Source organism: Cnephaeus nilssonii (genome assembly GCF_951640355.1).
Source record: "Cnephaeus nilssonii genome assembly, chromosome: 13".
Classification (NCBI taxonomy): Eukaryota; Metazoa; Chordata; class Mammalia; order Chiroptera; family Vespertilionidae; genus Cnephaeus; species Cnephaeus nilssonii.
The window spans coordinates 875,721-887,531 of NC_137084.1; the positions used below are offsets into that span (position 1 = coordinate 875,721).

The 11,811-nt window shown below is 71.9% G+C and overlaps 1 protein-coding gene across 1 annotated transcript; it reads right to left on the bottom strand.

The window, feature by feature from the left end:
* Nucleotides 1-373: 373 nt before the first annotated feature.
* On the bottom strand, nucleotides 374-2,646 carry CDKN1C (cyclin dependent kinase inhibitor 1C). Its single transcript, XM_079788855.1, has 4 exons — nucleotides 2,487-2,646; nucleotides 1,649-2,313; nucleotides 1,160-1,294; nucleotides 374-1,063 (listed from the first exon to the last, which is right to left on the bottom strand). The coding sequence occupies exons 2-3, from the start codon at nucleotides 2,301-2,303 to the stop codon at nucleotides 1,161-1,163; spliced, it is 789 nt and encodes a 262-aa protein (XP_079644981.1). The 5' UTR covers nucleotides 2,304-2,313; nucleotides 2,487-2,646; the 3' UTR covers nucleotides 374-1,063; nucleotide 1,160.
* Between the last annotated feature and the right edge of the window lie 9,165 nt (nucleotides 2,647-11,811).

An 11,811-nucleotide genomic window follows, 5' to 3' on the forward strand; every position in this document is an offset into this window, starting at 1 on the left:
GTCCTCGGCCCCCCGCCCGCCCCGTGGTAAACCACCCGTCTCGGGGTTTATGGTGAGATGGAGAGGGAGCCCTTGGGAGCCAGGCCTGGCCTCGGGTCCTTCCACAGAAGCCCAGGCAGCCGGCTGCTGGCCTGTCCTCCCCCCGCCCGCCCCGCCCTCAGGCCTGCGGGAGGCCAGCACCTCAGGGCCCCACCCAGGGAAGCTGCAAACCCTGCAGCCGTGGGGGCTCCACTCTGTGTGTGTATGTGGGGGGGGGCAAGTGAAGGGCTGTGGCAGGTGGGCACTCTCGGGCTGGGGCAGGACGGCGTGCCCCCCCTGGGCTGCCCCTGCTGTGGGGCGGGGGCTGAGTGGACACACGCACACACACGCCAAGTTGCAGCAATTTTTTGGCCTCTTTATTGGAACCCAGCGGACAGGGGCCGGGCGCGGTGTGCCGGCTCAGGACCTTTTCGACAGAGACGTCAGGTTTAGAGGAAGCGACTACAGAGACAGCGACAGCGACAGCGCGGAGAGAGAGAGAGAGACTGCAAGCTAGGTGGGCTGGCGCGCAGGTGGCAGGCGCGCAGGCGGCTGGCACGCGGGCGGGCGAAGCTGGTGGGCGCCCCCCCTCCCCCCGGGTCCACTCTCGGATGGATTGACAGGGGACCCCGGTGCGGTGCGTGCCTTGGCAAAGCCCGTGGCCAAGCTGCCGCGGGCAGAGCGGCCACGCCTGGACATAAATAGAAAATATAAGTTAGTATAACTTTTTTTTTTTAACTTTTTGTACAAATATACATGTTTCCTTTTATCCTTTTTTTTCTTTTTTTCATTTTTTTTTTTTTGCACTGAGTTTCAGCAGAGATTAAACATTTTATATAAATGACTCTTAAAGCTTTACACCTTGGGACCAGTGTACTCTTCGGTGCAGAATACATTTAGATATAAAAGAGTTATTAATACATTGCACAGTTTTCAAACTTTAACAAAACCGAACGCTGCTCGCCAGCAGCTGCCGGGTTGCTGCTACATGACCGGTCTCCTGTCCGCTGCTCAGGGGGTTCCCGCGGGCTCTTTGGGCGAGAGGCTGCGGGGGGGGGGGGAGAGTGAGCGAGCGAGGCCGCGCGACCGAGGGCCCCTCCCGCGCCCCCTCCGCGCCCCCTCCGCGCCCGCCACCGCTCACCTCATCTCATCCGCTTGCGCGGGGTCTGCTCGGCGGGGCCCACGCCTGGACCGCCGCCGGGCGCGGCGCAGCCGCCGGGCACCTCGTTGGCCGCCTTGGCCTCGGGCGCGGACCGCTTGCGCTTGGCGAAGAAGTCTGCGGGGACAGCGCGGGCGCGGGTCAGGGCGGGGCGGGCCGGGAGCCCACGGGCGGGTCGGGAGGGGCGCGCCCCGCCCTCGCCGAGGTCCGCGGCGGGTCAGCTTTGTTTACGGCGCCCCGCGAGCTGCTGCGTCAGCGTTTCCCTCGTCCCGCGGCCGAGCCCCCCGGCGCCGCGCACTTAACCCGCTCCGCGCCGCCCGGCCGGGAGCCGCACGCCAGGGCGGGGCCGGCGCGGGCCCTTTAACGCCACGGGAGGAGGCGGGGACCGAGGGCGGCCCCCGGGGCCGGGGCGCCCGGCCAGCTGGACAAAGCCGGGCCGGGCGGGCCGGGGCGGGGCCGCGCGGGACTCACCGGAGATCAGAGGCCCGGCCAGCTTCTTCATCGCGGCGCCTCCCGCGGCCGCGGCGTTGGTGGCAGCGCCGGCGGCGGCGGCGGCGGCGGCGGCGGGAGCTGCGGCCGCAGCGGTGGCGGCGGAGGCGGCGGCCGCAGCGCCCGGCGCGGGGCGCCCCGCGAGCAGCGGCTCAGCCAGGGGCTCCTGATTGCGCGGCGGCGGGCCCGCCTCCGGCTCAGCGCTCTCCTGCGGAGCCACGGCCGGGGCCGGGGCGGGAGACACCTCCGGGCCGCCGGTCGGCGACGCCGGTGCGTCCCCCGGCTCGTCGAGGGGCTCCTCGGCCGGCGGCGCGGGGGGCGGGTTAGCGCCCGCGCCTTCCGGGCGGGGCCGGGGCGCCAGCAGCAGGCGGCAGCGCCCCACCTGCACGGTCTCGCGGTAGAAGGCGGGCACCGACTCGCTGTCCACCTCGGTCCACTGCAGGCGTCCGGGGCCGCGCAGGGGCACGTCCTGCTGGAAGTTGTAGTCCCAGCGGCGCTGGTCCTCGGCGGTCAGCTCGGCCAGGCGCATCTGCAGCTCGCGGCTCAGCTCCTCGTGGTCCACGGGCCCGAAGAGGCTGCGGCAGGCGCTGCTGCGCGCCACCGGCGGGTAGGCGCGGCGGGAGACCAGGCGCTCCATGGCCAAGTCGCTGCGGAGACACACGTCGGACGGGGCTCGGGGCGGCCCGGCGCGGGCGCGGGAGAGGAGGGGACGGGAGGGGAGCGGGGAGAGGAGGGCGGAGGCCGGGCGCAAGTGAGACCCCGCGGTGGGAGTCTGCATTTGCAGGGGGACCGGCGGGCGGGCGGGCGGGCGCGGCGCTACCTGACAGTCGGGCCGGGCAGGGCTGCTGAGTCGCTGGCGGTGTGGTCGGCTGGCGGCCGCGCCCCCTCGATGCCTGTCCTCGCTCGCAGGGCTGGCTCCGGCCTGTTGGCACCCACCGAGCGCAGGGCACTTGCCTGTGGAACGCCCAGCCCTCGCGCGCCCCTTTATACACGAGGGTCCCACCCCCCCGGCCCGCGGGGCCCCGCCGCGATTTGCATAAAGTAGTATTTTCAGTTTCAACAACACGGCCGCGATTGGCCGCGCCGCTCCCCCCGCGCGCGCCGGCCCCGCCCCGCGCGCCGCCCATTGGCCGCGGGCGCACCTCCCCCCCCCCGCGGCGGGCGGGGCGGGCGGGCGGGCGGGCGGATTGGCGGGGCGCGGGCGCGGGGCGCGGGGCGGGGGCGGGGCCAGAGTTAAAGGGCGCTGCGGGCGGTAACGTGACACCCGCGCCCCGCCCCCTCGCCCCATTCCCCCCCCCACCCGCGCCCGCCCCCCAGGGCTCCTTTGTCTGCAGGCGGGGGCCGCTCCGCGGCGGGGATGGCCCCCCCTCGGCCGGCGCGCCCTCCCTGGCACCGCGAGCCCGGCGTCCGGCCTGGACCGAGTCGCCCCCCGAGGGCGCCCGGCCGGCGGCTAGCGCTCGCCCCTGGGCACCCCGCGCCCGCCGACGGGGCGCTGGTCCCTGGCAGGAGCGAGGCGGGGTCTGCAGCTGCCCACGCGCGGCCTGCTGCGCCCGCGGGCTGGGGTCCCTGGTGGGGCTCCGCGCACCTGGAGCCCTAACACACCTGCCGGCCCTCGGGCCCTCCAGCGGGAAGAGGGAGGCCGGAGGGAGGGAGGGTCCGCGCCCGTCTTTCTCCGAAGCCGCGGCGCTGACTCCTTGAGTTCTGGCCCTCGGCCCGCTGAGCCCCGGTCAGCCCTGCCCAGCGGGTGGGAAACAGGTTCTGGATCGTGTCCCTGACCGGGGTGGGCGCCTCTGAGGCCTGGACCAGACCACGGCAGGCATGGGTCTGGCTGGGGCCACTGCGGGGTGGGCTATGGGACAGGGCACAGCCCCCCCCCCCCCCGCCCTGCCACCCTGGCTGCACTGGAGCTGCACCCTCCTCCATACGGATGGACAGACCGCGCCCCTCGGTGCCGATAAAGACTAAGAATGACAGTCGCCGAGCCGGGATGCGGAGCTGCCCGGAGGAAGGACCGGGCAGGACTCGTGCCCTCGGCCCCACGCTGGACGAGGGCTGGGGGGCAGGGGTGTGGACGGACTGGGGCGGCCCCTCCTGTGCCTGCGGCGCCCGCCGAGCGCCTCCGTGAGCGACAGTGACAACCCGCAGCGCGTGACACGGAGTCCTGCCCGGGGGCTGGAGGGACACGCCCTGCAGGCCTCGCCCGTTTTACCGGGAAGGGAGCTGCGAGGCCACGCCGCCGGGAAGGAGCGGGTTGGGGCCGACCCTCTCCAGCTGCCTGGCTTCCTAGCTTATTTCTCTGGGGACCGTGGGACCCCTCCTCTCTCAGCAGAGAGGTGACCCCATCTTTGGCGTGACCCTGAATTGAATCAAGAATGGTGGCCCCTGGCTTACTGAACCCGCCGGCCCGGCGCGGCAGGGGCAGAGCCGGGGGAGGGCGGGAGGGCAGCCCCGGGGCTGGGGCAGGAGGCCGAGGCCCGGGCCACCCCAGGGGCCCAGGCAAGCAAACACCACGTTCTCCGGACACGAACACCACGTTCTACGTTTGTAATTAAAAGTGTGTCCGAAGGAAGCAAAGGGAGTCGTGTTTGTGCGTGGTGCTGGAGACAGTACGGCCCGGGGTCCGGGAGCCCTTAGCGGGGGCGTGGAGGCCCGGCGCCCTGCTGGCACCTGGCACGTGCCCCTCATCATTCTGGCCCCTCCCTCGGAGTGAATGGGTGCCGATCCCCAGGCCTCCATTTTCCTCCGAAGGCACGGAGAGGCCACGTGTGAAGTCCCTCGGCCTGAGCAGAGGGGCCCAGCATCACAGCCCTCGCCTCCCGCCAGCGGCCTCTCCCTCCTCTCCCCGAGGTGGCCGCGGTCAGGGAAGAACCGGGGGGGGGGCGGGGGGGAGGGACCGGAACGCCACAGAAGCCCTGAGTGACCACGCCGAGCAGAGCACGGGCCCACGGGCGCCCACTGCACACCCGCCTGCAGTGGGATGAGAAATACACTTTTATTGCATCGTACTCCGTGGAACTGGGGTGTCCGTTACAGACACACTTACTCTCACGTGGCACGGGCCCCGGGACCGGGAAGGCTCCGGGCTCCGCAGCTCACAGAGGCCCGGGCCGGCCCCTGCGGGGTGTCCTTCTCCCCGCGCCCCTAAGGGCTCGGTCTCGGCTCCCTTCACAGCCTAAGACTCAGGTCGGATCACCAACCCTCGCCTAAGTGTTGGGCGGCACCTTGCCTGGCCGCATGCTGCCCCCTGGTGGCCAACTCCGCCACGGCGCCTCTCAGCTGCCCCAAACCTCCCTTCTCGGGGGAGCCCTGCCAGGCTGCTCCAGAAACCCACTGGGGCCGGGGCGACCCCCTCCTGTGCCCCGGAACCCTGCGGGGTGTCTGTGGGTGCGCCCCAACCAGGCAGCCTCTGACGCTGTCCAGGGCGTGCCCTTCTGCAGAGGCCTCACCGATCACACAAACCGGACACCCAGCCACCTCGAGCCGGGCCTCCGAGGGCCGGCCTCCGGGATCCTCCCAGGACCCACCGAGGAGGCATTTGGGTGCCCGTTTTGCGAGGGAGGAACCCGAGTCCGAGCAGCGCAGCAGCCCGCGCACCCAGCAGCCGGCGGGAGCAGGTCTGAGCCTCTCCCAGCCCTGGGCCCCCCGACGCGGACTTCGAGGCCTGGAGGGCATGGAAGCAGGAAGAACGTCAAGGGTCCCCGGTTAACCTCCCCTGACAACCCCAAGCCCCAGGCCCGGGGCTGGGCATCAGGGGGACACAGCCCTGCCCAGGATGGCTGACCCCTGGCACCTCCCACCCAGACGGAGGGGAACAGGCTCCCGCCAGGCCAGCAGCCTTTCCCCCGCAGACCTGGGCCTGTCCCCCTCCACCCACCAGGGCCAAGCCCTCCCTGCCTCATCCACTCCCCCCGCAGTTGAGGGGCACCCACATGGCCCCAGAAGAGCCACCCCCATGGCCTCAAGCCGCACCCCCAGAGTGGTCCTTCCATAAGGCCCTGGACAGCAGACCCTCTGAGACCCCCCTGGGAAGGCCCTGGCCCCTGAGCCCCCCTCCTCCTCCCTAAAATGGGGCCCGGAGGCCCCGCGGGTGTGGGGAGTTACAGATTAACCAGCCGGCCCAGCGCCAGGCGGGGCCAGCTCTGCGCCCGCCCGCGGGGGAGGCTTTGCTTGGCGGGGGCCCAGCGCCTGGGCCGGAGCCTTCCTCCCGACCGAGTTCCCGCGCTCGGCTCGCCCCGCCCCAGCCCCCAGGACGGGCTGTTCTCGGCGGCTGCCAGGCACGTCCTCCGCAGGTGCCGGCCCCTGTGGTGATGGTCGGGCTCTGGTTTCAGGGGCTGCCTCGAGCCCGGGGTCCCCGCCGGGTCCTCGCCCCCCGCCTGGACGGGGCTGGGGGAGGGACAGCGGGACCCGGAGCAGCCCTGCACAGGAGAGCGTCACTGCCCCCAACCCCACCCCCAGGGCTGCTGGGCCTGGGTCTCCAGCAGGGACCCTCCCGACTGGTTGGGAACGTCTCTGGTTTTAACACTGACCGTCCCGGAGGCCCTGGACCACTGGTCCTCGCAGGCCGTCCCAGGGCTGGGCAGGCGCGGGCACGGAGCGGGTCTCAGACACCGCGTGGCCCGCTCTGAGCCACGGGCACCCCCACCTCCAGGCCCGCCCCCCCCAGGCCCCTCCCAGGGCGGGCTGGCCGGGGCTGCGGGGGGCTCACTTTGCCAGGGAAGCAAACGGATCTGGGAGGGGCCGATGCCCCCTTCCTGGACCTCACACCCACTGTGCCCCGACTTTCTGCCTGCTTTTCTTGGACTGTGGGGACCCCTCTGAGTCGGCTTGTGCAGCCCACGGGGCACCCCAGGGCCCCGCCGCCACGTGGTTCTCCGAGAAGCCAGGAACGCCGGGGAGGAGGCTGAGGGTCCCGTCAGCACCCGTCCCTCCCCCACAGCGGGGACCTGGCCCTGTGGTCACAAGAGGCAGACCCCCACACACTGTGTCCCCCACCCCAGAGCTTCCTGAGCCTTGGTGGAGACCCCGCGTGGACGCGAGGTGAGCACCCACCACCTGGCCCGCTCGGGGACAAGTCTCCCGCGGAAGAGCAGGCTCAGGCCTCTGCCGCCCACGCCCACGTCCACGGTCGGGGTCGAGGGGGGAGACCTCCCCACTCCTTCGCCCCCGCGTTCATCCATCCTCCAGCTCCTCCCGCCGAGTCTGGAGGGGACAAGGCTAGGAGGTCAGAGCAGCCGAGCCCTGGCCGGTCCTCCCGGGGGCCAGGGCTGCACGGAATGGGGGCTCGGCAGAAGGGGCGCCATCCCCTCCCTCCCCCAGAGCCTGGGCCGCCTGCCAGACCAGTCCGGCCACCTCCCGCCAGCCAGCAGCCCCAGGCCTTGAGGCCCAAAGCTGGACGCCTGCTGCCCCCTGGTGTCCACAGACGGCAGCGCAGCCCGCAGCCTGTGGGCCCCGCACCGGGCGGGAAAGAGGACCCCCAGGCCCCCTGCCCCCTGCTGCCTTCTCTCATCCCTCGCCGTGTGGGCAAGGGCCCAGCTCTCCGTGACCCCAAGTCTCCTCAAGTCCGAGGTGGGGGTGTCTGCCCAATGTGGCCATCAGGACTGTGCAGGGGAAGATTTATTTAAATGGATAAATGAATAAATAAATGACACCCCCAGGTGCTGGGGGGCTGTCCCTCACACCTTAGTGGGAATAGCACGCAGGGTGGGCAGGGGCCAGGGGGCCAAGGAGCAGGGAGGGGAGGAGGGAGAGGCCGAGGTTAACGCTGCAAGGTGAAGGCCAGCCCCTCCCCTCTCCATTCCCCATCCCTCCCCCCTTCCCCCCTCCCCTCCCGCCTCCCCTCTCAGCCCGCAGCCCTCCCTTCCTCTTTCCCTCCCTCCTCCCCCAGCTCCTCCTCTTCCTTTTCCTGCAGATCCCCCCCACCGCCCGGCCTCCCAGCGCCCTCTGCCTTCGTTCTGTGTCAGTGCAGCCGGGCAGACCCCGGGCTGCAGAGCGAGGCTGCCTGTACCTGCCCCCCTGCACCCCCTGTCCCCCGTCCCCCTGCCCCCCTGCCTGTCCGGCCTGGGCCTGGGCCGGGGCAACCGGAGGGGCACGCACTCAGCACGTGGGCTCAGCGCCTCCCATGCCAACGTGGAAACCCTGGCTCCCACTCGTGGGCTGGGAGCTGGGCCTGGGGAGCAGCACCCTTAGGTGCTTGGAGTGGGGGGCTGTCACCTAGGCAAGCAGGCCTGAGGGCTTTGTGTGCCCCACTCTCCCCATCGGCCGCCCCCCCCCCCAAATGAGCCTACAGCCGAAGGGAGCCCTGGGGTCCCCCTCCCGCCGCCCACAGCCAGGTGCAAACACTGGAGCTGCACAGCTGCGGGGCGGGCAGTGGGGGACAGAGGAACCCCGGCAGGGGCCCCCCAGGTTTGGGGTGAGGAGGAGCCTGGGAGGGAGGGAGCCCAGGAGGGAGGGGCCGCGCACAGGCCTGAGCCCCTCACCTGGAGCACAGGCCAGCCGCGAGGAGCTGGGCTGAGGGCTGGGCTCCGGCCCCGGCCCGGGGGCGGCTGTGCCGGGCAGGCCCGATGCCCGGAGGGTGCAGCTTGGGGTCCGGGTCCTGTGACTGGGGGGTGGGTGCACATGCCACCACCAGCGGCTGGAGGGAGGTGGTGATGGGGCTGGTGGGCAGGCCAGGGCAGGGGCTAGGGCCCAAGAGGGGACGTCAGAGGCTCCCAGGCCCTGGGATGTGAGGGGGGTGGACAGGGGGGAGTCTGGGAGGAAGGGGCAGGAGGGGCCCCCATGGTGCTGGGGGGCAGCCGGAGGCCAGAGGCAGCAGCCCTTGGGGGGCTCCAGGGGGTGCGGCCACTGCCCCACTCGGCCGCGCCCAGGGTGCTGGTGGCCCGGGTCCCTGCCGGTGGCAGCCGGCTTTCCCAGCCCGGGCCGCTCCCTGCCAGCAGCACCCACAGCTGGGGGAACGGCGGGGCACGGCGGCGGTGCTGGCCGAGGGGCAGCCTGTGGGCTTAGGAGCCAGGCAGAGCCGCGGCCTGGCCGAGGGGCAGCCTGTGGGCTTAGGAGCCAGGCAGAGCCGCGGCCTCTTCCCAGCGTGCGTCCTCGGCAAGTGGCTTTACCTCTCCGGGCCTCCGTTTTCTCGCCGGTGAGGCTCCTGGCGAGGCTCAGAGGCCATGTCCACAGGTGCCCGGCCAGGCCCTCCCGGGAGGCAGCCTCACCCACACCAGCCGCCGTCTCTCCCTCCAGCCCAGCGGGGCGGGCAGGGCACGGCCCCGGCACGGAGACCAGCCCAGCTGCCTGTGATGACAACGGCGCGTTCGCCGAGCCCGGGGATGCCGGGAGAGCCCGCCACCAGCAAGGCGCTGCCCGGGCGACGCAGGCCTGGGGACCGTGGGAGCGGATGGAGCAGGGTTTGCATAACAAGCAGCTGGGACAATGCCGGGTTCAGAGGAGTCTGGCACAGAGTCTGACGCTCAGCCCGCCCCCCACCCGCTGCACACAGGCCCGGCTCCGGCCCAGGCGGGCGCTGGCTGGTACCCGCTGTGCCAGGCAGCCCGTGCCGGGCCCCCTGTGTGAATTATCTCATTCCATCCTCACGAGTATCCGATGAGCAAGTGTCCCATTTCACAGATGGGGAGACTGAGGCTGAAGAGGACAAGGCCCTTGTCAAGGGGCGCCATGGAGAAGCCGGCCCAGCGGGGCTGACGGCACAGCTGGCCTGGTCCCAGCATGGCCACCGTTAGCAGCCCCCTCGACTGTCCAATTGGGGCCTGGACTGGGGGTGTCCGGTCTGTGTCCTCATCCGTGTCCAACTATCTCCCCGGGACCTCGGGAGCCCTCCCCTCTGGGGCTTCCGGCCAGTGGGTGGGGGGGTGGGGGGAAGAAATATGCGAAGAAACCGGGTGGTGCCTGGCATGACACAGGGGTGCAGGCAGATCAGGGCCACGACTTGGGCAGAGTCCCGAGGGGGGTCCCTCCGGCTGCTTCGGTTTGAAAACTGTGAGCGAGCCCTGGCCGGCCTGGCCCTGTGCGGCGGCCCCGACGCCCGCCTGCCCCCGCCAGGTCCAGGTGCCCGAGCAGAGGTGGTGCCGCTGCTGAAACCTGGGAGTGGTTAGGTGCTGGCCCCCCAGAAGCCACGGGCCGGGCCCCCTGAGGCCGCCGTCCAGCGAGGGAGGCACCGGGCCGGCGAGGCAGGGCCCTCGGTGCGGAGGGTGCGCGGGTTCGAGACCTCGTCCTGCTCCGTCGTCCTTCCTGCTCCTTCCTGGCTTCCCAGCGGAGGCCCAGCGGCCGGAGGCTCTAGAAGAGGCTGAGTGTGGGACGGAGGTCAGAACCGGACCTCCAACCTGGACCACAGCCCGACGGCAGCCCCTGCAGGACCCGCTGGAGCCCTGATCTCGGAGGCCCCACCTCGCCCGTCAGGACACCCAGCCGCCCTTCCTTCCCGGAGGTGCAGATCCCCCCTCACACCCTCTGCGCCCCCAGCCACGTCCACGTCCCCCGTGGCCTGCAGCAGCGGCCTGCGCTGGCCCCTCCCCGTGAGCACGGCCCCCGGGGCCCTCAGAGCAGGAGCTCAGCCGCTCCGTGGTGCACGGAGCCTCGCGTGCATGTGCCATCGGCCGTCACCCGTGAGCCAGCCACACGCCTCGGGGACCGGCTGCCCTCCCCCACGCGCACAAGGTGAACACGGGCGTGCACACGCACAGCACACGCACAGCGCACTGTGATGCCAGCTGCCGGGGCAGGCAGTCCACAGCTGACGAGCCCAGGCCCTGGCGCCGCGCAGCGTGGCGTGGCGCTCAGTGAGGCCGGTCCGCATCAGCGAGGCTGCCCGGTGTAGGCCCTCCGGCCCTCCGGCTCTGGGACACTCACGGGGTCTCCGCCCTCCCCCGGCCCATCTCACCCTGATCCTCCCACTCCCAGCCCTTCCGGGGGGACCCCCAGGGCCTGGCCGCCCTCTCCTCCCCCCACTGCACGCCGGCCCCTGCCCCGTCAGGCAGGCGTTCTCGGTTTCCCAACCCCCCACGCCTGGCTTTTTCCCTGCTGTCCCCTCCACCTGGCATGCCCTTCCCACACGGGCCACGGTGCACCCATCTGAAGGCTCCGTGGAGGCGGTGCCTCCTCCGAGAAGCCTCCTCCCCAGCGCCCCCCAGAGGCCTCAAGCCTGCCCAGCCCAGCCTGGCCCGCCAGGAGTTCTCTGAGGGGCTGGATGCCCAGGGCTGGGTGTGGGCCGGGAACACAGAGGGTTTGGTGCGGCTCCGTGAGCAGGTTGGCCCTGGAGGAGGCGGGGGCCGGGCGGGGGCTTGGCGCTCCTCTCCCCGAGCCGCCCGCAGCTCCCCACACTCCTGGCATCAGGAAGCTCCCGCCCTCCCCGGCCTGTTCTCGGCAGGTACCAGCCAGATCTGACTGCTCTGCTCCAGCTTCACCCGCCACGGGCCCCACGTGACGCAGGAGGCAGGAGGAGGGGAGAGGTGAGCAGCCAGCCCCCCCCCCCCCGCCCACCCACAGGCTCCAGGGCCCTGGCCCCCCATCCCACCGCCAGCCCCCGTGCCCACCGCCAGGCAGGCCCAAGGGAAGCAGCCCGGCCGGGAGCCCGCGGCCCGGGGCTCCGGAGGCTCCGGGGACAGCCCGTCCCTGCCCCTGGGAGCTGGGAACCTGGGCTCCCACCCGCCAGGAGCCCTGGGCTGGGACACCTGATGCCGCCGCCACGCCCCTTCCGAAAGCCGGCTGGTTGGCAGGCCGGGCCGGGCTCTCGCTCAGGCCCGCCGAGGTTGGCAGGAACCCCCACTCTGTCCCCGTGGGCACTGTGTGGGCTGAAATCGCCCTCTCGCTCAGGCCCAGGCCTGCTGCCCCGCTGAGAGGTGCAGGGCGCCCAGGCTCCGGCTCGGCCCTCACCCACCTGGGCCTCGGCCTGCCCTCCGGCCTCCGGGCACCGCAGGCCTGGCTCGCAGGCGTCTGCCCAGCCTCGCCCCTGTCCCTCCTGGCTCTCTGCTCTGCTGAGCTGCAGGTCACATGGGGCGGGGGGCTTGGGTCCTGACACCTGGGCCTGCGGCCTGGCTCTGAGCTCCTGGCAGGGGTGGCAGCAGGGACACTGCCTGCAGGAAGCTGGGTCTGTGTGCTCCCCAGGGCTCCCTGTGGCTGTCAGGCCCCCCAGGCCTCCAGGC

What these genes read in the sequence shown, in the direction of transcription:
- CDKN1C (XM_079788855.1), bottom strand. Translation starts at nt 2,303, where the DNA reads ATGGAGCGCCTGGTCTCCCGCCGCGCCTACCCGCCGGTGGCGCGCAGC. An exon ending in GGCCGGGCCTCTGATCTCCG is followed by an intron (nt 1,295 to 1,648) that starts GTGAGTCCCGCG and finishes CTGTCCCCGCAG; the next exon opens with ACTTCTTCGCCAAGCGCAAG.